The following is a 25382-nucleotide window of genomic DNA, read 5'->3' as shown; positions in this document are numbered from 1 at the left end:
TTTGATAGATATCTACATTTTAGAATCTAATTAATCAAATATAATCAAATTAATCTAAGGTGTTTCAATCAAGAGGCAGCAATATCTGAGTGTTTTGCATATTACTTTTTTCTGCTACTAATATTTCTGGGTTTTTCTGCCTTTATTGCTCATAAAGTGGATGACCCAGTCCCACAGTCTCTCAGTTGTAGGAGAAGTCAAGGAATAAGAGAAAATATACATGAAACAATTTAAACAGTTTATCATGTCAATGTGCTATGATAATTCCACTAACATAAGAATGATAAAATGACTGAAATGCAAATATGGAGTCTTACCTTGGTAGAAGAATCAAGGAATCAAAAGGAGAACAATTGATACTTTAGTGCTTCATAGCTCTGAAATAGATTGTATGTTTTTAAAGTAGGTTTTCTGTTCAAATCCCATGTTTTGTATTTGCTGACACTTCCATAATTTTGCATATTTATATTGGTGATGTAGTTAATTACTTAAAAATTATGACCAAGGAATAATTGTGACACGATGCCATAAAAAGGACTAGAAATAGTGATTTGTACAGGCTACCATATCCTCCTGAAAGGGTATTAGCTGTGGGAAGTTTTTCCTTTTGTCAGTTCCCCTATTTAGACTCCAAGACTTTATATGTTTCAAGGTGTTGTAGTGGTAAACAGTATAGGCAAACCAATTGAAAATCAATATGAAACAGCATTCCTAATTTTGCAGTTTGTTATAGTTTCCATGAATTATGAGTTAATCTTGTTCCATTTTGTTTTTCTGTGGTTTTCATTTTGTTTTCTTTCTTTTTCTTGTTGGAAATGATGGAACAGACAGGGAAATATAAAAAGTATTAAAAAACAAGATTGTAACTTTTGTCTCTGTCTAGAAGCAAGTGAAAACAAGATATCTACATTTAATTGTTCTATTTTGTAGATATAATTTTAAAATTATATTCTCTTTGGAGAAGTGATTTTGGAAGGAAAAACAAAAGTATTGCAGGATTCACAGCAAAAGGCAGCAAGATTTTGAGATCAGTATACAAGAGGAGGAAAGACTCAGTCAAAGATGTTATAAACAATCATTTTTTTGCCTTCACTATGAATTACATTATTATGAAGAAAGAAATTCTTCATTATTTCAGTTAGATTCCCAGATGGAACATATTCACAAGTTCCTCTGCTTTCCACTCTTTGTCCCCTTTGGTCCACTGGATCCTTAATTCTTTGCTGAGGAGCAGGAGCATCAATAGCAGGTCTTTCTTTATACCAATATAGGCTACAGAGTGGAAGTCACAAAACCTACTTAAGAACTGGAAGTGAGAATTTTACTTCAATGGGCCAAGAGGGAAATGCAAATCTTTATCAAAAGATCATGCATGGTAAAGTCTGTGATGGATATGGGTTTTGGTTAAGTAGCTGGAGTCAGAAGTCTCACTTCAGGGACTTTTTTTCTATTTTTATAGAAAACACAGAGAAATAAAATCAATTATAAATTAAAACCTCAACAGCATTATCTGAAGTGTGTGGAATCTTGGAGACTAATAGCATGGGATGGCATGCAGGGGCATGGAGACTGTGTAGTATAGATTCCTAGTTCTTCTCGACTTAAAAAAGCCACATGCTGAGAGGTAAATTCAACCCACATTTTCTGTTTTGCTTTTTGAGACAGTGTAAATAAAAGAGTGTTACATTTAGATCTAGACCAAATGCTATATAATTTTACTTTCCATTTTACCAAGGATGAACTAGGCATCTGCACCATTAACTTTTTTTTAGGTGTAGAGGGGAACTAGTTTTCCATTTAAAAAAATTTAAATCCATGTTTATTGTCAGCTTCCACAATTCTATTGTGGTTTTTGTTTTGGTTGTGTTTTTACCTATTGATTTAATTGGTACTTTTTCAAAAGTTTGTAAGATGTAGAACATGCTTTTAGAAAATTATTGAGCAAAACCTTGAGGTGAGCCTTCAGGAAGCAGAGTCGATGTTGAGAGACATTTAGCAGTAAGAGAATTTGCAAAGAGATGCAATAGATATTTGTAAACTTTAGACAGAAATATAAAACTATACTAAATAAAACACCATGATGTGTTTTGCAAAGGTTGATGGTTTTATACAAAAACATTGGCAGTTTATAGAGATACAGGGAGGCAGAATCACATTTTGGAGGGAGAAAAAAGAGTTGATATAGTACTCTTCTTTGCAGATAGAAGGAACTGAGAGTTTGCAAGCATTTTGCTTCTGTGCAAGATGGCAGGAGTTCAGCACAGATCCACTTACCCAAAAAACTGATTGCTGTGTCTGATACCCCAGGTGCAGATAAAACTTTTTTTTTCCATATTTTGTATATCTACAAAGTCTCTGCAACTCCTGAGTTTTCTGGAATGATTGTGAGTGACTTACAGCTTGCCAGTGAGCTAAGTTAATAGTGCAGTTTGTAAAGATACTGTACATGCTACTTTCACCACTGTTTGGATTAAAACCCTCCCAGTATAGCAGTAGCCATTACAGGACTTAAAATTGTGTTTGCCTGCTTATCTTAGAAGTTGCAGGTTTGCTAACACTAATGGATTTTGATGGAAGTTTAAAAAAATACTATCCTATAAGAGTCTGGAGCATTTAATGACAGATAAAATCATCTCTGTTTTCTCCATTATGCTGGTCACAAGCCAATATGTTGAGAGTGACCCTCAATGTGCACTTTCAAAAAACTGTGAAAAGTAAACATGCATAGAAAACTTTACATTAGGTGAAGTTTTTGAAGGTGTGGCAATTGCCAGAAAGTTGCCAGGTTATTATTTTTGTAAGAAATACTAATGCAAACCTTTTCCTTCAAACTTGTGCTCTAGTGACTATAATACTATCTTGTTTTTTTCCTGAGTATTTTGTTTGCTTGTTTGTTTTGTTTTTTATTTTCCTGGTTATAATGACAGTAGTCATAGACAAGCACTGAATATAAAGCTACCAATTGAATGGTGATTTTATCTTGATGGAGGTTTTGGTTACTTCATTAGTAGAGGCATTTGGTATAACTGTAATAATGCTCAGTGCTAATTGAAGATAATTAGTTCAAATCTAGATGATCCTGAAGACTGTACTGTTGCAAATACATTTTCAAATACATATTTCATCATCCCAGGAAGACCTTCCAAACATCTTAATCTTATTATTCTCCAGTAATTTTGAAATTAGGCAAATATCTGGCATGTGTTCATTTCTTATACACTCTCTCCTTCAGATGGCTGCTGTCCCTAAAATACTAATGTCAATCAAGTGACAGTTTCTCAGAACCTAGCTCTGCACAATGGTAGAAGTGATTTCAAATGGGAACATTTACTCAGATTTGTCTTTTGAGAGGAAATCCACACAGATCACTGCGATTAAAAACAAATTTCTTTACTGATGAAACTGAAAACTACCAAACAGTTGAAACTTAACATGTTTTCCAAATAAGTTGCAGCTGAGTCAAAAAGTGTGGAATACACTTGGGTGTATCTTCCACACAGAAGATGTCAGGGAGAGGGAGGGTAGAGACGAGTGGAATGGAAAACTCACACGAAGGTGTAAGTACGGGATATGACTGTGGTTTCTTAAAAGTCTTGGAAATAAGGAAGATGTTATAACAGTAAGCATCAAGAAGTGCCTGAGTTTTTGTCACAATAATTCCCTGAGAGAATTTGGTTGGTAGTATTTTGTCATTTAAGCAAATTTTACTGTGCCTAAATTCTAGTAACAGATTTCATTTCTGGCCTGGTATACACTGGGCAGAGATACTGTTTAATCCTGTTTAATCTGAAATTTCAGAACATATGAACATGGAAGTGTAGTTTTCAAATTCCCTTGAAAAGAGGTCCAGAAGAAATCACCTTTCAGGGGACCAGAGAAAACCCCCAAAACAAGAAATGCACAAAGAAAACTATCTATACTTAAGCATTCCTTTGCAAATTAGCTGTGCATTAAAACACTAGAATGCCATGAAGCTGAGAAAATACTCATGGATTTTAATTAATCTAACAGAGTTTTTAAATTGTTGGTTATCAGAAGACTGAATGTTTTTTGTAGCTTATAAAGGCAAAGGAATACAAAGAAAAACTGCAAGTAATCCCAAGGAAGAATTGTTCCAAGTAAGCGTTTTGCTTACTGGTCTGCTGCCAATAACAAGATGGATTTTTATTCATTTGTCTGCTTTTGGTAATGTTTCCTGTAAGGAGGAGTCTAGGATTAGAATTAATGGGACAAAGTAATTGAGAATTTCTTCTGATTAAAACATTACTAAGGTCATTTTTGTTGCCAGGCAGTGTGTGTGGCAACTGTTTTTGTTTACCTGTAGTAAAAAAAAAAAATTGTTATGAAAAGGAGTTTCAGGTAATTGGGTTTCCTTCACTAAAATTAAGAAGTAAACTATTTATCTTTTAAAATGGTAGCACAGAAGCAAATGTAGAATTAAGCAATAAAATAAGCTAATCTAAACCACAGAGCTACAGCCTCCTTCTGTTTGTCCTTTTTGGCTGTGTTGGTCAGCTGGTATTTCAGCAAGTTTAATACAAAACTACTTCTCCATCAGAGGTCGTTTTCTTTGCTTAAAGGGCTTTTTTTTTTACACTGCCCCAACTTCTTCATTCTTTTTGCTATCAGAAACTGCACATCAATCCAAGCAAAATGTACTTGAGTTATTTGAAAACAGGATCAATAACTTCACAGGAAAATAAGTTTTAAAGAAACAATTGGTTTGTCTTTGTGCTTGATTTACTTAAGAAATATTATTCCTGCAATAATTTAAGCATAAGTTCATGCTGCCTGCTAATTATTTTAGAATTTCATAGATGAGGAGTTTTACCCTTAGACCAAATAAAACTTTATATTCAAATAGTAACATGATTGGTCAAAAGTTAGCATAAAATGAAGGCGTTCTTTAATGGTTCAAGTTCACTTTTTTGAATCTTCAGTTATTTTTGCAACACAGAAATAATTTTGTCATGTTAGAAAACATAGTGTTCACCCTGTTTTTCTCTTTCCCGCAGGGCAGCACAACTATTTATGTGCTGGAAGAAATGACTGCATAGTCGATAAAATCCGTAGGAAGAACTGCCCAGCATGTCGCTTGAGGAAGTGCTGTCAAGCTGGTATGGTCCTGGGAGGTGAGCTGTTTTTCAAGTGGATTTATAAAAATAGGCAGTTAAGTACACTACCTTCAGTCTGTTGAGGTTAAACAACAGTACTTTGATACTGTAAAAGAATAACCACATTCAAATGTTATTTTTGGAAGAATTACCTAATGCTTTATAATTTCTTAGAATTTTCCTTTAGTGAATCTGGAAACCCTGACAAAACACCTTTCTGTAGGAATCACTGTGTACCCTTACAGTCATTTTCTTGAAGAGAAAGGAATTATGTCTTGGGTGTATATTTTGGTATCTGTAATTTGATATATCTACTTAAAAATAAGTAGATTGAAATTGACACTAGAGTCAGGAATCAGTACTTTGCTCTTCTAATTTGTGTTATACCCTTCATAATTGCTTTGAGTACATATCATCGAAATTGTATCCTTCTGTTCTACCAGAGAGGGCCAGGCAGTGTTTGCACCAATACTGCAGGTTTTGCATGTTAGGTTCTGGGAAATCTCATCTTTGTATTAGTTCTTTCTGTAACAGATTTGGGTTTTTTTATGTATCATCAAACGAAATTGAGCACTGTGCCTTTGAAAACCTACAGTGAGAAAATGGTGTATGATCAGGTAGTCACAGGGCAAGTTTTGATGTGTTTACAGGCAGGAATGATGCTTATTTTTGCTGGTTTTTTGGTTTTTTTTTCCTATTTTGGATCAGCACAAAGCTTGAAAATACATGGCTAAGACTATAAGAAAATGGCCATACAGATGTGATAAAAAGAAAACTCCGTTCTTAAAGGGAGTTAAAAAAAAGGCGGGACGGACAAAAACCTGCATTATTTCCAATTTAATGTATTTTAGCCCATCAGAGCCCTCTGTCTGTCTCTCTCCCCTGCTCAACCCTGCATTCCCTCCCCCACATTTAAGTATTGTTTTTTATCCCTGAAGGAAGAGCTGGCACTATATACTGTACATAATTTCATTATCTTGCTGATCAGCATTCATTGATAATGTAAAACATGTGTATAGTTCTCAGACTGATAGTCTGATTACACAGCTCTGTGTTTCCAGCTCCTGTAAGCTGAATGCAAGCTCCATGGAGCTGGAGTACTCAGCACACACGGGCATTGTGTCATTCTTACATGGTCAGTCAGTGGCATCTCTCAGTTAATAAAAAATAAATGAAGCTGACAAGCACATTGGTGCCACTGGGCTGAGGGGAGAGGGACAAAAGGAGAGCATGTCCTTTGGATCCTTCTCAGATTGAAGTGGTGTTTTAAGACTGAAGTAGCAGTGCAGTAGAGAAACAGTATTACTACAAAGGCAGAACCTAAAGCCTTGTTTGGCCAACTTTGGAAGAGGAGAAAGCCAAGGAGGCAGAGGTCCTGAGTAGGCTGTGGAAAATACAGAGTAAGAATGAAGACTCAGGAAGAGGAGTTGGCAGATGTAGTGCCTGCCTTTTAAACTTTGGAAGAACATGCAAAGTTTGATCAATTTGACCTCTAAAATACATACCTGTCTAAGGCAGGTGGCTTAGACTAGATGATCTTTAGATCCCTTCCAATCCAAACCAATTTTTGATTCTAAGGGGTGTAATACAGATAAAAATTCATTCCTGACTGTGAATTTTGCACAGCTAGGAGTTTGATGATGAGCTAACCTAAATTTTCATTTATGATACCCTGCATAACACCAATAACTAAACTCTGTGTGTTTCAACATCAGAGGCAGCAGTTTCAACAAGCAGAAGAGTGTGAGATGACTCACTATCATTGTCTAGTCCTTTTGCTTCAGCATTGTCTGCATAGTAATAGGAAAAGTTGCCAGCAGGCTTGACTTCATTCTACACTTCGTGTGCATTTATGGATGCTCTTTTCCCTAGTGTTTTTTAATACATACATTTTTCTCTGGGTGTAGGTACTAGGAACAGAAAAAGTTGGACACTTTTGCCAGCAATGTTGATCAGATGATATGTCCTCATTAGTGTATCCTCATAATAAGATGTTACATCATCCTACAAAACCTGAGGATAAAGGTGCTCTAACTTTTATTTTATTACAATCAGGTATTAGGAGAGTAAAATCTTCATCTTTCTCGTCACCTTTTTGGATCACCTTTTTTTTCTCAGCTGTTACAAAGCAAGCGTAAATATTTTCTTTGTATTTAATGCTAGATTTTTGTACCTAGCCAGTTTGTTGTGTTGCTTAGTCATCTCCTAAGTATACCTAATCAAAATTGTTGCCCATTGTTTTTGGAAGCCTGTGCAGTCTAGTTTCTCTAGTTCTTAGAGGGACATTGCATTTCATCAGATCTCTGCTCTGATATCCCCATCTACACCGTCCTCTGGAAAGGAGTAATCTGGCAGCAAATAGAAAGCAGAAGAGAATAATTGGGCAGTGGAAAAAAGGAAATATTGAGTGGAGTTGTGATTGTGGCACCTCTGTTTTTTTTATCAGCTGCTTTATGTTAAGTGCCTCAGGTGCTCTTAGTTATGTCAACAGTTCTGGGGGGGATTAGGAAGCTAATTGTTTTATGCAGGCTGAAATGGAGTGCTTAGTACTGAAAGAAGAAGAAAAGACAAATGTAGACCTAAAATGAGGAAACTGGAGTGAAATTATACTATTTGTAAATGAGGATTTAAAATTCAAACTGCAAACAAAATCTCAAGATAGACTGTTAACTGTAACACTCTTTCTATGGTTATATTGTTGCCCTTCTTCCCTTTGCTCATCTGCCATTTATTATAATTTTTTCATTGTATCACATGAGCAATATTTCCTGCCTGTGACTTGATGTGCTGAGCAACACAATATGATTCATATTTGGAGTGTTACAGAGCTTAGGTAATTTTCCCAAAGACATCAGTGCTCAAAGGGCTGGGAAGCCTGCCATACGAGGAAAGGGTAAACATGAACAAGAAGTGTGCCCAGGTGGCCAAGAAGGCCAATGGCATCCTGGCCTATATCAAGAATTGTGTTACAAGTAGGATTATGGCAGTGATTGATTGTCCCTCTGTACTCAGCACTGGTGAGGCCACACCTTGAGTGCTGTGTCCAGCTCTGGACCCCTTACTACAAGAAAGACATTGAGGGGCTGGAGCGTGTCCAGAGAAGGGCAACAGAGTTGTGGAAGGGTTTGGAGCATAAATCATATGATGAGCAGCTGAGGGAGCCATGGTTGTTTAGCTGTGAGAAAAGGAGGTTCAGGAGAGACCTTCTTACTCTCTACAGATGCCTGAAAGGAGGTTGTAGCAAGATGGGGGTTGGCATCTTCTCCCAGGGATCATGTGATAGTATGATAGGACATAGTATCAAGCTGTGCCGAGGGAGATTCAGCTTAGACATCAGGAGCAAATTTTTCATAGATAGGGTTGTTAAGCTTTGGAATGTGCTGCCCAGAGATGGGATTGTGGTGTCACCATCCCTGGAGGTGTTTGAAGAAGGGCTGTGCATGGCACTTAGTGCTCTAGTTAACAAGGTGAGCATGCATTGAAGGTTGGACTTGATGGTCTTGGAGGTCTTTTCCAACTTAAAAGATTCTGTGATTCTCTGATTCTATGAAGTGGGTTTGTTCAGCGTGGAGAAAAGAAGGCCTAGGGGACACCTTATCGCTGGTTTCCAGTATTTAAGGGTGACTGCAAAGAAGATGAAACTCCCTTTTTACAAGCAGTCACATGGAAAAGACAAGGGATAATGAGTACAAGTTACTACTAGGCAGATTCTGATTGGACACAAGATGAAAATATTCCACAATGAGAAGAATCAGCCATTGGCATTATCGCCCAAGATTAGTGGTGGACTCATCACTGTTGAACACTTTTAAGATTCATCTGGACAAGGTGCTGGGTCACCTTGTCTAACTGTGATTTTGCCAAGGAAGGTTGGATTGGTTAGTCCTTGAGGTTCTTCCCATCCTGGAATTCTGTGATTCTGTGATAAAAGCCCATATGCAAATTTCCAATTTTTGGAATAAAGTAAATGCTTAGAGACATCCTTGAGTATTTTAAATTAATTTGAACTGGCAATACTTTAAATCTGTTCTTGTGTTTACAACCTTTATAGGTCAAGATTTTTTGTGCATTTTGTGATTTCTGCTATTTAGACGTTACATAGATATATTTTTGTTCTTTTCCCTCTGATACGTAGTTTCTTAATGCTGGCCTTGAGTTAAATGTAGACCTGCTGTATTGCTTAATTAACATGAGAAACATTAAGATTTTACAGGATATTAATGATAAGGTTCTAAAAATTACGATATTAATTAAATTAAAATTACTTCTTAGGGAAGTACACCTGTCTTCCATTGAATGTCACTGAGTGGCAACCATATAGATGAAAGTGTAATATTTTATTATATGGATAACTGTTCCATTTTTCAATCCTAAATTCAAGGAAATTTCAAACCCCTGAAATATTTTAAAAGTAATTTTAAGTCAGTTGTAAGTAAATTAAAGAATAGCAACCAATGTCTTCAGTAATTTATTTCCCTATATGGACTGTTTCTTGATCTATAGAAGGAAAGTATCAATAAAAACATGCATTTCATAGTATGATATTTGTCATTTTATGTGAAAGTATTAATTGTCTTTGGGTTTTATAACCTCATAACTTAAGACATTAATCTATCCCCTTTCTAATCTTAAACCTAATAGGATAGCAGGCAGCTGGATCAGGTCCTTGAATAAACAAGTACTCAATTCTTTTATTTATTATGAATGAATCTGTAATTTTCCCAGGGTGATTATCACAGATTCCTTGTTCAGCTGTATTGCTAAATTACTGTGTCCTTCATTGTTTCAATAGGCTTTCAGTCTGCATTGCAGTGGTTACATGCAGAAAAAGGTGAATTAATTTTCCAGGTCATATTTTCTGAGGGAGGATCAAAGAGTTTATTAAAACCAAGATGTGTTACTTCTGCTTTGCTACTTTTTCTATGTTGTATACACCCCATTAAGGTGTACATGGCTTGTTTCTCTACACAAAACGCAGGAGCATAGTGACCTTAAAGTAAGGGCCATTGTGTTCTGTCACAAATAATACATCATTGATGCTTTTCACCTCATTACAGGGTAAGGAGAAGGGTAGTGAGATGTTAGACTTCTAGTAGAAACCCAGTTTTTTTAATATAAAAGTAATGTCAGTAATGTCTGATTGTCTGTATGATTCTGTATACCTAGTTTAAAAAACTATTGAATTACAGAATTAGGTAGTAAGGAGAAAATAATTTATTTGATAGTTGGATTAAACAGATTTTTTATATGTTTTTAGGTACATGTAGAACTCAAACTCTATAAACATGCTATTCGTAGTAATCAAGGGTAGGGGAACAGTGAGTATGAAGAAACTGCTTGAGTGGTTAGCTGTCTTAAAGTAAGGTAATGAAAATGTTACAAAAAAAGTGTGTGTTGTCTAAATACGCACAGACATATAGTATTAAGAAGTCTATATTACAGTATTAAGAAAAGTAGTTATCAGAGTGGATTGGTGTTATATACCTATTATGGGGCTACGTGGAGACATTTACTTATCTTACAGCACAAACTTCTTTGTAAACAGCAAATGAAAAACTAAGCTATTGTCAAATCTTTATTGTTTTCCCTATGTCCTTAAGAGTTTTTATTAATTTGATGTTGTCTCCCTTTTGTAGATGGGAAAGTTTGCTGCATGTTATTAATAGTCACCTCTCCTGTAGATAGGTAACAAGTGGAGTTGTTTTACAGGTGGCTGTTAAGCAACATAATTAGCAATAAACACACGAGCAGTTCTACAAACCAGTGTGATATTAATTCTGATACATTTAGTCACTTGGAAACATGGGTACTTATTAACTACTAACATTTCCATGTGATAAGCATTCTGTTTGGTTTCTTTCTTTACTTGTTCTCTGAACTGTAAAAGTATCTGAAGCTATTATTTCTGAAAATACCTGAAATCATTATTTATGAACTATCAAATGCATTGTTACTTCTGTTTTCCTTCATGCCTACACAATACTTAGTGGGAAATTCCCAGCATGTCTGTGACTTATGTACATGTTTGTTATGATAAAAATTGGCTCTAGGTCTTTTGGCATAATAAATTGTCTATTCTTTTGTGGGTTTTTGTTTTGCCTTTTTTTCCTTGGTTCAGTTGTAACATAAGATGTAACTTCATGTTTGGTTCTTTACTAAGAAATCTCTAATTAGAAATATTTTTATTCTTACCACAAGTGATAAAATGAGCATATGATGTTGGGGCACTCAATACTAAACTAATTAAGCCTGCAGTTAAGTTAGTGGGGAATATGACCCCCGAATGTCATTGCATGATGGGTGTTACTGTTTTTGCCATTTCCCCTATGTCTATTTGTGCCCCCCTGTCATGTAAATCAGACCATAAGTGTCAGTATCTTCATTGCATTTTTGACACTTTTCTCCCTAAGACAAACTTGTTTGGCAGAACTAAAAATCTAAGCAGGGTTTTCATCACCTTTGAGGATCTACTTAAAGCAAATCTGTTCCATGTAGTCACCTCTGCATGCATTTGCCTTTTTATTGAAACTGGTAATATGTCACTGAGACACCTCTGAAGGTTTGATTTTCTGTGTCTGTTGGGTGCACTGCCAGACTGTTTTTCCATGAAAGAAGTTTGAAGAATTGCTACCTAAACCTGTATATTTCCGTAGCCATACCACATGTATCTGTGCTTATTTTGGGAAGGCAGTTCAGCTATTAATTTGTTTTAGTTAGTCTTGTTCATACCACTGCAGTATGGAAATAGCAATTAAAAATACTGAGGAAGGGAAATTATGCTTTAGGAAGTGAAATATCTTCAATAACTTCTAAGCATTTACAGTATTTGTCAGTCTTTCAGTCATCCCCCTGGGTACCAAAATAGGATTCAGCCATGAGACCGAAATGCTCTTAGGGAACTGGAGGAAAGGAGTTTCTGTGTGTAGTAATTAATTACTAACATTTTTGGTTTTGAAAATAAGGGAGTAAAAGAAGCAGTATCTTTAATTGGCATTAAATAGAAACTGAATTGTAGAGCCAGCTGGCTCAGCTGTTGGCATATGACAGAACAGTGGGAATTGAACCAGAAAACACTTTTGAGGTTACTGTAACCTAGAATTCATGGCAATAATTTTAATGGGTGGGTGCTGTTCATCCCTTAGTGAAGGAAGCAGGATACAGAGGGAGAAGCTCAAAATTTTCCATTATCATTTTTCAATTACATAAATAGTCAAAAATAGAAAACTTATTCTGAATACAGTTGTGGTTTCCTTGTATAGATTAAAAGTGCAATCCAACACTAGTGGAAAATACTAATGTTCTCGGTTAACTCTTTCTCTAACAGATAAACAATTTTCTTTTTCAGGTCGAAAATTGAAAAAGTTTAACAAAATCAAAGTTGTGAGAACGTTAGATGTTGCACTCCAGCAGCCAGCAGCCCTTCAAGATGAAAGCCAGTCTCTAACCCAAAGGCTGTCCTTTTCTCCAAATCAAGAAATACAGTTTGTTCCCCCAATGATAAGTGTTCTACGAGGCATTGAGCCAGAAGTTGTCTATGCTGGTTATGACAATACAAAACCTGAAACACCAAGTTCCTTGCTGACCAGTCTGAATCATCTTTGTGAGAGGCAGCTTCTTTGTGTAGTCAAGTGGTCTAAATTACTACCAGGTAATATAATTTCTTATATGTAATGAATTGTAGTAAAGCAAATACTTCATGGAAGGAGCAGTCTAAAGAGAATATTATTGACTGCCTGTTCATTCTTTGCAAATTTCAAAATGATTAAGCTTTCACTTATCAGATAATATAACTAATCAAATACATTTTAATAGGGAAGCACATTTGAAAGAATCCATCTAAATATTTATATTCACTCCAAGAAAGCACAGGAGCTCAGCAGTTCCTGTATGTGGTTGTTATTGCAGCCTTTCTACCCAGCCCCTCTTACTCTATTATTTATTCATTTGATATAAAAAGGGTGTGTATCTGCTTACTCTTTATTCTTATTACTAAGTGAATTTTTGAAAGTAACAAAGAAGAATTTTTATAAATAATACCAATTAGAACTGAGCAGCTCACAAACAGACTGGTAATGAGAAGTAACTGATTTTATGAAGATCCACAATTGGATTAAAAAAATATCCATGTTATGTATGTGTATGTGATATATCATGATAGGGATCATCATTGTCATCCTGGGATATATAGAAATCAATATATTGAGCAGAAAGCTTGGAAAATACAGTTTCATGAGCTCAGTTTGACACTTTGGTGCTGCAGGAAGCAATGGTCTCAATCACTGCTCTTCCCATTGCAGTTGGCACTTAACAGACCTCTTGAGTGAATTGATTCATCTCACTAAATGAGAAGAAAAGAAGCCTTTTTTTTTTTTGTCCTCTATGGTTTTCTGATGTCTTCATGAACTGAACAAATTCACTGTGGAGGAGCATGAATGCCAAAGCTTGCTTGAAGGAGGTAACAGGACAATGTAATGTGGAACAGGAGTGCTGCTTTAAGTGGCAGGAAGCTGTTAGTTTCACTCAGATAATTCATGGCAATCTTTAAATTTGTCAAACAACAAAAATAATAAAACACAAGTGCACAACTGAATATGGTTCTCTTTAGTTGAGTCCAAGAAAGATATCATATATGGATGTTTCTGTGTGACAACTGCATCTTATGGTAAGAGCACTGATGTTCAAGCTATCAACATTAAATGAGAGTTGGTTACAGTGATCATGTTACAAACTGTCATATTTTTTACCAAAGGAAAAAGAGATGCATTCCTATCCTCTAAACCAGTAATTTCTGTTAAATAAATTTTGGTGTGAACATTTCAAAATACTGGATGAGAACAAAAAGATAAGAGGTTAACTATCAGAGTAAGATAGGCAGTTATTACCCAAGCATTGGAGACCTACATCCCCAAAACCTTTCTATGTCCTTCTAGGTGTTCTCAGTTTGATAGCTCATATTTGTAACCTCAATACACCTACTTAGCTGCTGTCTAAATGAGAATTATGAAATATTTTATCTTTAATTCAATTTCCAGGTTTTCGGAATTTGCATATCGACGATCAGATAACCCTCATCCAGTATTCCTGGATGAGTCTAATGGTTTTTGCCATGGGGTGGAGATCATACAAACACGTCAGTGGTCAGATGTTGTATTTTGCACCAGATCTGATTCTAAATGAGTAAGTAGAATGCTTCCATGGTATATGAATAACATGTTGAACTTTTATGTGCCAATGGGAATGTGACTCCATTGAGACCAAGATTTCATTCATTACTTGTTCTGTTTCAAAAGTAACGGCCAAGTCCTCTGACCATATCAAAGTTCAGTATCTTTGGGAGGGGTTTTGTGGGAACCTCAACTATTCTGTGTACATGGTTAAGCAAAAGCAGTTCAGATAGTATTTTAATTATCTAAGAAAAAAACCTACACTGTCAGAAGATTTACTTCTATTCACCTGAATAAGTCATAAGTTAATGTTTGCTAAATGAAACTGAGTGTGGGGTTTTTTGGTTGTTTTTGTTTGGGTGGTTTTTGCAAATAGTTTGCCTGAAACCTAAATGCTCAGTAAAAAACTATTTATCAAGTAGGAATTGTAATATCAAGGAAACATTATATGAGACTGCTCTTTTCTTCTGAGGGATGGGAGGGGCTTTTTGGCTTGGATTTTCCTTCTCTATGCTGTTTAAGTTAGATAATTGTAATTTCAGTCTTTGTCATTTTTCCAGCTCTGCAAATTAATATTGTCAGACTTGTAATTTTATATTCTTTGTTACAGTACGTGGGAGGTTGCCAGGAGCAGTAAAACATAATTTAATCCCTATATTTATGTTTCCTTAATAAATTTTTCTCAGTTATTTTTTCTTAAAATACTAAAAGAACTGCTAAAAGAAAGAAAAACAGGTGTTTTGTAAGACATATTGTTTAAGGATTAAGAGGTGCATTTGAGGAAGATCTAGATGCCTGATTTTAAAATCTACAGACGTGCAAGATCCTCCCAGTGAAGTTCTTTGTAGAAGATATTCAGTAGAGCCAACCATATAGCTCCTGACCTTTTCTCTTCCAGATGATTGTAAATCACTCTGAGGTTGTAGAGTAATGAATTATTTCCTCTCCCGTTTTTATTAATTTTGCTGTACAAATGGAAATACTTAGAAGTGATGAGATGGAATGAATTCCTGTCTGCATTGTTGTCCCAGCATAGTGTGATGCATCTTATGGTTGCATTCAGAAGAAACAAAGAGTGAGATGGCTTTAAGCAGTAATGTCATGGAGTATCACCCCACTTGTGGACCACTGCTGGCAGCTTGTGAGGAAGACTTTAAGTACTTTGTTTGGGAATGTGTTGAGATTTATGAACCCTGATTGTAATCCACCAGAGACAGCTTCTAATTACCAACTCAATATCATCTATGCTGGGTCCTGACAACATATTCCTCTCTTGGTTGTAGAACATCTCAGGTCATACTAGAGTTGTTATAAACAAAGAGCTATAAAAAGTAATTGATGCACTGAATCATATCTGAAATTATTTATTGAAAATAAGTCGGCTTTTAGGACAGTAAAATGTAAACAACTTTATTATCTACACTGATGTCTAAGCTTGTACTTTCATGTTCACCTTAAGCAAGGGTATCTGCTGAACACTGCCAAAAAAGTTAACTGTCCTGGTCATGCATCCCCATTACTTTAGCTGAGCTGGTCCAAACACTCTCTGGCTGCACTGTCAAACAGATAAGGAGTTTATATGCCTGAGATGTACCCAGAAAAAGCCATTCATTCGCGAGTGGAGATGATCCCTGACATGACTCACCATGTAGGAGTGCAAGCACTAATGGCAGAATCACAGGAGTGTGTGCCCAGAGGTAGAAAGAGCTAATGGAAAGTCCTTCTGCAGGGGTAACACACACCGTAGCTGTTTCATGATTACCATGAAACCACAATCCAGAGCTTGTGTCACAGCCAGTCTATCATTTAGTGAACTGAGTTGTTATGCTTCTGGGGAAGGACGTGTTTGGTAGCATCCATTTCAGACCAAGAAAGCCATAGTGCTAGTTTGACAAAGTTTTCTTTGTATAAACACGCTACAAGGACTTACTGTTACTTGTATTTTGCAGTGTCTAAAATTTGAGTAAGAACAACATTTAAGCTGCTAACCCCGAAAGCTGCTATTGCTCTTCATGGAAAATAATTAGCAAGAGATGCTACCAAAAAGTAATAGAAAAGGAAATTTAAAGTAGATCCAGAAACAAGTCTATTCAGGTTAAAATATTAAATTTCTATGGTTATGTCATTTAAGAGCTGGTACAAGATATCAAATGTTGAACAACATTGGAATAATTTTCATTCAAGCTGACCGAAACTCTTTAAATTACAAGAAAAAGATTCCATGCATTGAAAAAGTATTTTTTAAATGCAAAATGTCTTCTGTTTTATTGCTGAGGTCACTACCTGCAGTCAGGTTGGAATGCTGATCTGAACCCCTTAGCAGGCGGGGGAGCAAAATTTTATCTTCCTGTTATTGTACTTAATTCATCTGGATTGGGATGCAACCTTTTAAAATCAGTCCAAGTTACTGGATCATCAGGTTAATATGCAATGAATTCAGTCTAGATTAGAAACTTTGTAATGCTTACCATTGCAGTAATTTCAGTTGAAAATTATTCTCCTACTCAGTACACACAGTAATATATACTCAATATACCAAAATCACAAAGAGAAAAATTATATCAAAGGGCTGCAAAAACCCCACAGTTTTATGTATTTCCTGTGTGATTTGTTCTGGTTACTTCTGTGGGAATTTAGGAAAGGTTGTATTAATGTCTCCATTTACTTAGCATGTAACATTTTAACTGTTTCTTTAATGGCATAACATGCTACAAAGTAATATCATTGCTGCTAGAAGTACCAGGCTAGAGTTGCTACAAAGTATCTTGATACAGAAATTTTTGCAAATCTAAGAACTAGTTTTTTATAGACTTTCAGATTTGTCTTCAGTTCTATGCTTTGAAATCTTTATGGAGATACAAGAACCTATGGACTTCTAAAATAAGATAGTACCTCACATTATTCATTAGGGTATTTTTAATTAATAACTTCCCCTTATTTTTGGTGGTTAGCATTCAGCTTTGCTAGTTTTTGTTTTGTTTTTTTTTTTCTGGACAGCAATAACAGATTAAGCATCCAAAATAGCACATTAATTACAATAAAAAACTAGCATAGGAACAGAAAAAAATCATAAAATTGTTTATGTTTATAAGCTTATCTTTAATTTTTGTAATGTGATAAACTGCTTACAAGACCTTTCTTTCAAGGAGTTAGTACTGGAGCCATTCTTTGTCTTTGTTTTTATGTTTTTTAATTTATTTTTTTTAACTTTTCTGGGTGTAAGACAGAGGATGAAAGAATCATCGTTCTATTCCCTGTGTCTATCCATGTGGCAACTCCCACAGGAATTTGTCAGACTTCAAGTTAGCCAAGAAGAATTCCTGTGTATGAAAGCACTGTTACTTCTCAATACAAGTAGGTTCTTTTATTTCTTTGTAACACGTCACTACTAAAAGGGTTTTGAACTATGTTATTTAACTTGACAATCACTAAGCTCTCTGGCTTAACAAATGGAAATGTCCTAGATGGAATTTTAGTATTCTAAAACTAAAAAATACTTTTTTCTGATGTTTATAAAGAACAAAGAATTTGTGATTCATTGTTGGTTTTATTGTGCATAAAGATACTGGGGAAATGTTGGATCCCTTTTGACATATGGCTATACTGTGTTACAGATTTTCAAAACAACTGTGCAGTATTTCTGCCTGGAAACATCAGTTCAAGTGACTCTACAGAGATTTAAAAAGCCCCAACCAAACCAAAACAACCTTAAAAGTATTAGAATATATTTTAGAATATTTAATAAATTATCTGAGGGCTTTATCTTGACCAAAATCTTAATGCATGTTCGCTTAAAAGAATTAGGGAAGTGGCCATGACAGACAATACTAGCATTTATTCGACTTTTTATAGTTATAAATAGGTGAAGTTCAGCACAGATATAAACAAATGGAAATGTTTTTCTTTGGTTTGTTTCTCTGGAAACAAAATCTGTGGTCACTTAATTATACGCATCTTTTAAAGAATGCAGCATACAGCTGCATTCCCTCTAACGTAGGAAATGTGGTTGCTGGTGAACTTATCTTCCAAAATCTTCTCTGAAATACTAAAATTTCCATCTGCTGAGGCCACAATTGTTACTTATGAATCCCCAAATAGAAAGTTTCAAAGTTATACAGGTGCTGCTAGAAATGAGAATAAGCACTTTTGAAAAATATAGTTGAAAGAATGTAAAAGTTTGATTCTCAACACACAACGGAGTCAGAGGAGAGATGGGAAATCCTGCATGACCTGCTTCTTGGTTTTACAAAGTTTAAGTTATTGATAGGGAATTAAATTTACTCGCTCTCAATCTGTACGTGGCTGGTATTTGCATAAAACCATTCTTAAAAAAAACACTGGTCTCATCAGAGAGTAAGTTTAAAAAGATTAAGTTTAGCTCATATGAGCATGGAAATTACTAAAAGAATGGCAAAATACCATGCACTCTGCTAAAGCAGTAATGTGGATAAAAATCCTGATGTAACTCCAGTTGCTTTGTTAGAATATGAATGTATTCCTATTTTAAATGTTTTCCACCTTGTTTTCATCCCAAAAAAAACTCTCTTGTCTATCTTCTGAAATTCAGTTACATTTAGATAAATTTGTGACATTTCAGCTATCTCTGTTCCAGAAAGTTCATATCAAATTCAAAAAAGCATTACAGTGGTTGGTTCAATCCCTCTCATTTCTGAGTGCATCAATTTAACAGAATTCATCCAGTTACCTTTCTTTATCAGCTGCATTGCACTCAGAAGCTCTTTTTTTAAGATTATATGTTTATGTATATACAAGAAATTACTTTTAAAAAAAATATATTTCTACCTGTTCTGATGAGTTTTGCTTTTTGTTCTCTCCTGCATTTATTTTCTTATAGGAAAAAACAATTTGTCACATCTTTGGGAAAAGGAACACACCTAACAGTTGTTGTTGAGACATTTAGTCACCATTTGGTACTGTATAAATATAATTCCACAAAAGTATTTTCAAAAAGCCATTTAACCTCATTGTTGTTCTAAAGTGGTTTAAGACTACTTTTATTTTAGTCATGATATTCATCTTAATCTACTTCAGTTGTGAAAGTACAGCCATTTCAGGCTTTAGTGTACTAACGGTAAATCAAGTCTAATCCTTTAGTCTCTCATTGTGTCTTCTGTTCAATTTATTATTTAGATTAACTGTTTTTGACATTTTTAGATAATTCCAAAGAAACAATAGTTTGAATTAAACTGAGTGTCAGTCTTGATACATTTCTAATTTTGAATGGACCCCCAGCCTAAGTTTCAACATTATATTTGATTTTACGGTTTTTTCCTTTGAGTTGGCTGAGGCTTAAATGTAATGCTTTCCAGACTTCTGATTTAAAGGAATTTCTAAATGTTGTTACATAAGATTTTGGCTCAGTTCGTGCCACTGAATAAAAGCATCCTCATTCTTGACGTATGTTCAAGGGAACAGCTTGAATAGATAGCTCCAAGGAACTTTTTGTTGTTAGGCAGGGATGTGACTGTCTTTTTGCAGAGGAAAAAGGCCATTCACTGGTAGAAAATACCTTTAAAATTAATTTTCAGGGAAATTATGAAGACTTAATTGCTGGTTTAGAGATGTAAGTCAAGGATAGCTTCCATCAAACCCTAAACTCAATCAGAGTCACTTTATTATAAAACATTCCTTAGTTCTCTATAAAACTGCTGTCAAGAAATGTCCAGAATCATTCGGGCTTTGAAATATAAGGTATTCTTTTTACCATGACACTTATTGCTAGCAGTCTGTTTTCTCAGTGTTCTCTTCATGTCCTCATTTTGATTCTCACACCTGACCTTTAAGAGAAGAGAGGGTTCAACCAATGTTTCCTCCTTGTTCATTTTTCTAAAAAGCTATTCACCTTTAAGTCTTTGATCAGTTCTGTTAAGTGAAAGAGGTTCAAACAGGAGATCCAAGCCCTGGCAGCTTTACTGTCTGCACTACTTCGGAGCTGTTAGTTCATTCCTAGACTCCATTTTGAAGCACTCCAGCTAGATCTCTCTACCACAAATTCGCTGTGAAGTGGGCAGATCCTCAGCAGTGTAAACATGGATCAGTCCATAACATGTTTCCTCAAAGACAGGAGTGGTTCTTTAAGCCATATTTTTTTTTCCCAGCAAACACATGTTTGTGAGGCATAGGGATATTTCTAGACATAAGGCCATTAGCAAAATGAACTGGTTGCTCCTGGTATACCTTTTAACTAATTGTATCACTGTTTTTGGAGTAATTCTTGATTGGGAAGAAGTACCTGGCACATAATAATGAATTGCACTGTACAGCATGAAATACTGTAAACTTTTCCTGTACTTTAAATTTCATTGCCTTCAGAGTAAATTGTAGCTCAACTGGTTTGGTTTTGTTTTTAAGTTCCTTTGGAAGGTCTAAGAAGTCAAAGTCAATTTGATGAGATGAGAACAAGTTACATCAGAGAACTGGTGAAGGCAATTGGTTTGCGCCAGAAAGGCGTCGTGGCCAACTCACAGCGTTTCTATCAACTTACAAAACTGATGGATTCCATGCATGATGTAAGTTTATTTGTTAATGCTTTCTGCTCTTTATGTAAGAAGGAGTTTCTTAAAAGTAATTCTATGGAAGGGAGTCGTCAGCATTGCTAAACAACAGAAGAAAACAAAAAGAAATCCTTTATTGTATATGTTTGTGTGAATAGATAGTTACGTATGCAGCATCAGTATACGTATTGTGCACATATTTTATGGTATACAATATCAAAGTATTTGTGAGACATGCATTAGAGTGCTACCATTTTGTTTCATTTTTAGTGCAAAATAACCAGTACAATTGTGGGCTTTGGTAGGGGTGGTCTATGTGTGCGTGTGAGCACGTCTGTACTTGTTTAGGAAAATAGTGTGAGGAAGAGGCAATTCAAGTTGCAAAGTCAGACTGCTAAGAATTAGTGAAAGGCAAGCAAGATCGTCTTTGTGACCTTAGTTCAACTGGTTTTATGTGGATATTCTATACCACTTTTTCAGTATCTGTCTCGGTTGGGAAACTGAGTAATCTTTGACAATTCTAGATACCAAGCCCTGGACACTTTTGAACTCAATGTTGGTCTTGAGGAACTCCCAAGGACTGCAAGGTGGACAGGATCTTTGCATCTTTGTATTCTTCAGAACTCAGCAAATCTGCATTTTATTTTAATGCAATCTCTTCCTTTTAAATGCATACAGTAAAATAACCTGTGAGGAAGAGAAAGAGGTAGAGAGGCTTGCTGCAAAATAACAAAGTGATTTTTGATCTATGGAGCATCTTCATTCAAGTCTTGTTTCAGCTCAGGCTGAAAAAGTGATGGGACATACAAGGAAAAGAGAAATCATCACACTGGAGAGATTGTGTGATGTTAAAGCATAAGGTAGCAGAAATAGTATGATATTTAACAACATAATGATCATTGGTCTGAAATAAAAATCAGAACCTCTGAGAGAGGCTAGAAGAGATGTAATAATCATGCGTTGAGCAATTGCTTTCAAGGGATGAGAGTCTGTGGAGGTCAGTGTTTGCAGCATACATGGATATGATCATAATGAAAACCATGGCAAAGCTCACAGGTGAGTAGTAAATGCTGTTTCCCAGAGCAGTGTTTAAATAGCAGGATGTGACCAAAGCATATACTTGGGTGTGAGAATAAGGTGAAAGGTTGAAAACTTATTAAGTAGTTGCCATTGTTCATCGCATATGGCATGAGTGAGGGTGATACTACTTTGTAATATTAGTGATGCAGTGGTTTTATATGACTTGCCATAGCTATATGTATAATTTTTGCCATTAATAGGGTCTGACAAATACCCTCATTACTGATTCAAGAAAGGACAGGGTAAGGCATAGAATGATGTCAGCTGATGAATATATAAGTGATTGACAGCGTGTTTATGTGGCTGCATTTCTGTTAGCCTGATTGATCATGTTTGTATTTTATCAAATCCAGCTGGTGAAACAGCTCCATCTCTTCTGTTTGAACACATTTCTCCAGTCCCGTGCACTGAGCGTTGAATTCCCTGAGATGATGTCAGAGGTGATTGCTGCACAGCTACCCAAGATTCTAGCAGGGATGGTGAAACCTCTTCTCTTTCACAAGAAGTGAAATGTCTTTTCTCTTATCATAGAGATTACCTGGGTCATTTTTTGTTTGTTTATTTTGGTCAAGATTTTGCCATGTCAGGACTTCAGCATACTTGACATGCTTACCCTGCCGACTGCTTTATACCTGTAACATATACAAGCCATTCAAGCTTGATGTACATATTGTGAGTTCCTGATTCCTTAACTGCAAAAATCACAACAGTCATTAAGAAATGTTTTATAAACTTGTCTCAGCTGCTTTTTAGATATGCATATGAATGACAGTGAATAGACTTTCCAGATTTCTAACAACAGTTATACATTTTTCTTACACATTGCACACTCTTGAATTTCTGGTATGACATGGTGCAAAATTTTTACTTTAGTACATTGTGTGCATGGATACATGTGAGCACGTGCATAATGTAAGATTTTGGAGGAATTAAAATAAATATTGCCCACATTTTCTTATGCATATTTTACTTTTTATTACTGCAATGCCATCAGAAATAACTAATGTGCTAGGCACACAGTATACATTCATAGTCTCATCTGTGGTCATGTTGTATTGAAACTCTTAAATCCAGCATACTGTTTTCTGAATAATTCAGTGGGGCTCTTTTTCAAAAATCAGAAAGTTTAGGAAAATTTCAGTGTGTATTACACCAGAAGTAATGTGTATGCAAACCCACTAAGCTTTGGTTTGTGTTATTTTACCTTAAAAGTTCAGCACTTACTAAAGCTAAATCACTTAGCTGTAATCCTAAATTCATCAAATCTTACATTCTGTATTTCAGAAGCTTTAAATAGAGATGTTTTCACTCACTGCAACTCTTAATAATCTTAATGTTTTGAATTCCAATGCTGAACACTCAATCAGCCATTAGTATCAAATTATAGTGAGATTAGATACAAAAAGAAATGGAAAATATGACTGCAAACATTTTGATACACATCAGACTCATTTCAGTATGATTTAGTGGAGCTACATATTTTCTATTTTAAAAGCATACCCTTATAACGTATAAGGTAACTGTCAAAAAGGAATTGGATTCAATTAGAAATGAATATTCGACTGAAAAATTATAACATGGTGCTGTTTTTTCCTTTGATACACTTATGAAGCAACTCATGCATTTAAGGCAGTAAATTGTAGATATATTCAAACAGCAGAGAAACAGATAAACCTTAAGAATTTATGAGTTTAATAAAATATGACAAATTTTGGCAGTCATTACAAATGATACAGAAGCATAGGAAATGGTGAGTCTTGTTTGGATACTTCTGGCCTCATGCTTTTGCTTTTGCACATGGCTTGTTAGATGGCCCCATTGTGTGACTTGTGTCCTGCTGGTGGTGTGTAGCTTGGTCTGTACAGACATATCCGTGTCACATGAACAAAGGCCCCTGGGATGTAAGTTCAGTATCCCCAGCTAAATCAGGGTGCCCCTCATTAAAACTATAAGTGATGTTGCTTGTTGGTAAAAATTACATCTTGGAAAAAACTGTGGACAACTGACAAGTACAGGAATGTCTCAAGGTGTCCTTACTGGTCATAATTTCCTAAAGCCAAAGAAGAAGAATCTACATTAGAACTGGGAATAAGAGCATTTTTGAGATCCCCACATAGCAGTACAAAACTAGAGCTGGTGCAAATGTGTGACCCTAGATAAAGTGGTATAGACAGACTTTTGTGTTAGTTGACTGTGTTTGTCATTTCTAACTGCCTAGGAAACAATGTCTTTGATATTCCATACAGTCTGACTTTTAACTGTGATCCTTAAGGCAATTATGTTTTAATAAATACCACAAAATTCTTTATTTCTACATCCTGAAGTTTTTTTTCTTTATTTTGTGTTTGCATTCAGGAAATGTGACTTTCAGTAAAAAATCCATTTCAATCATTCCACTTCCATGTAACAACAGTATTTCCATGCATTATTTTGGAATTGAAGTATTGCCACATGATTTACCACTGAGTAAGCAAACTGTCTATGTTACTGTTTAGATAAAACAGATAACAGAAACTTCCCACACTAAAAATTACTCCTCATCACCCTAATTTTGAAATTAGAAGACAGATCAGGCAGTATGTTTGGTTAGGAATGCATCTGCATTTTACTCAATCCCTAAGTGGCTGACATGTCACCGTGTCCCATTAACATGGCAGATTAGTCTGAAATGCACTATATTTGCCTCAAAGGCATAATCAAAAAGGAAAAAAAGATACCTTTTGGGAATATATAACAAAGCTTAAAAACATTCTCAAATTGTATTTCTAAAAGACCTCTAACTCAGAAAATTCCTAGAAGTTCGTGGCCATGCTGAATTCACTACACAAGATAGAATGATTGGGTAATTGTGTCTGCTGTAAGTCTGAAAGTCCTGTGATCATTATGCGATTGCCCGAAGTTTGAAAAAAAATTCCAGCTATAAGCCCAGATTATAAAATGGCCTTTAGTGTCCATTTTGATATTGTCATTTGCTCTGGGTTACATAGAGACCATGAACAGTGGAAAAGGACTTGGGGGTGCTGGTTGACAGTGGCTGCATGCTCCAGTGTGTGTGCCCAGGTGGCCGAGACACCGATGGCACCCTGGCCTGGATCAGCGCTGCTGTGGCCAGCAGGAGCAGGGCAGTGACCGTCCCCCTGTGCTCAGCACTGCTGAGGCCACAGCTCCAATCCTGTGCTCAGTTCTGGGCCCCTCACTGCAAGAAGGACATTGAGGGGCTGGAGCGTGTCCAGAGAGGGGCAGCGGGGCTGGGGAAGGGTCTGGAGCACAAGTGCTGTGAGGAGCAGCTGAGGGAGCTGGGGGTGCTCAGCCTGGAGAAAGGAGGCTCAGGGGGACCTCATCACTGTCTACAGCTGCCTGAAAGGAGAGTGTTGCTGGGGGGGTCAGGGGTCCTCATCTCCCAGCTAACAACTGACAGGAGGAGAGGATGTGACCTCAAGCTGTTCTACAGGAAGTTCAGGTTGGATATCAGGAAGATTTTCTTAATTGAAAGTGTGGTTAAGCATTGG

The 25382-nt window shown here is 35.9% G+C and overlaps 1 protein-coding gene across 1 annotated transcript in view; it reads left to right on the top strand.

The window, feature by feature from the left end:
• PGR (progesterone receptor) overlaps positions 1-24187 on the top strand; it is a 32899-nt gene extending 8712 nt beyond the window's left edge. The window contains exons 3-8 of the mRNA XM_030269756.4: positions 5016-5132; positions 12460-12762; positions 14147-14291; positions 17502-17632; positions 20651-20808; positions 22227-24187. Of these exons, the coding sequence (XP_030125616.3) occupies positions 5016-5132; positions 12460-12762; positions 14147-14291; positions 17502-17632; positions 20651-20808; positions 22227-22382 (1010 nt within the window). The 3' untranslated portion in view covers positions 22383-24187. The remainder of the gene's footprint in view (positions 1-5015; positions 5133-12459; positions 12763-14146; positions 14292-17501; positions 17633-20650; positions 20809-22226) is intronic.
• The last annotated feature ends 1195 nt before the right edge of the window (positions 24188-25382 follow it).

The sequence above is a fragment of the Taeniopygia guttata genome, chromosome 1 (genome assembly GCF_048771995.1).
Source record: "Taeniopygia guttata chromosome 1, bTaeGut7.mat, whole genome shotgun sequence".
Lineage (NCBI taxonomy): Eukaryota > Metazoa > Chordata > Aves > Passeriformes > Estrildidae > Taeniopygia > Taeniopygia guttata.
This window is presented reverse-complemented; position numbering and strand designations above follow the sequence as displayed.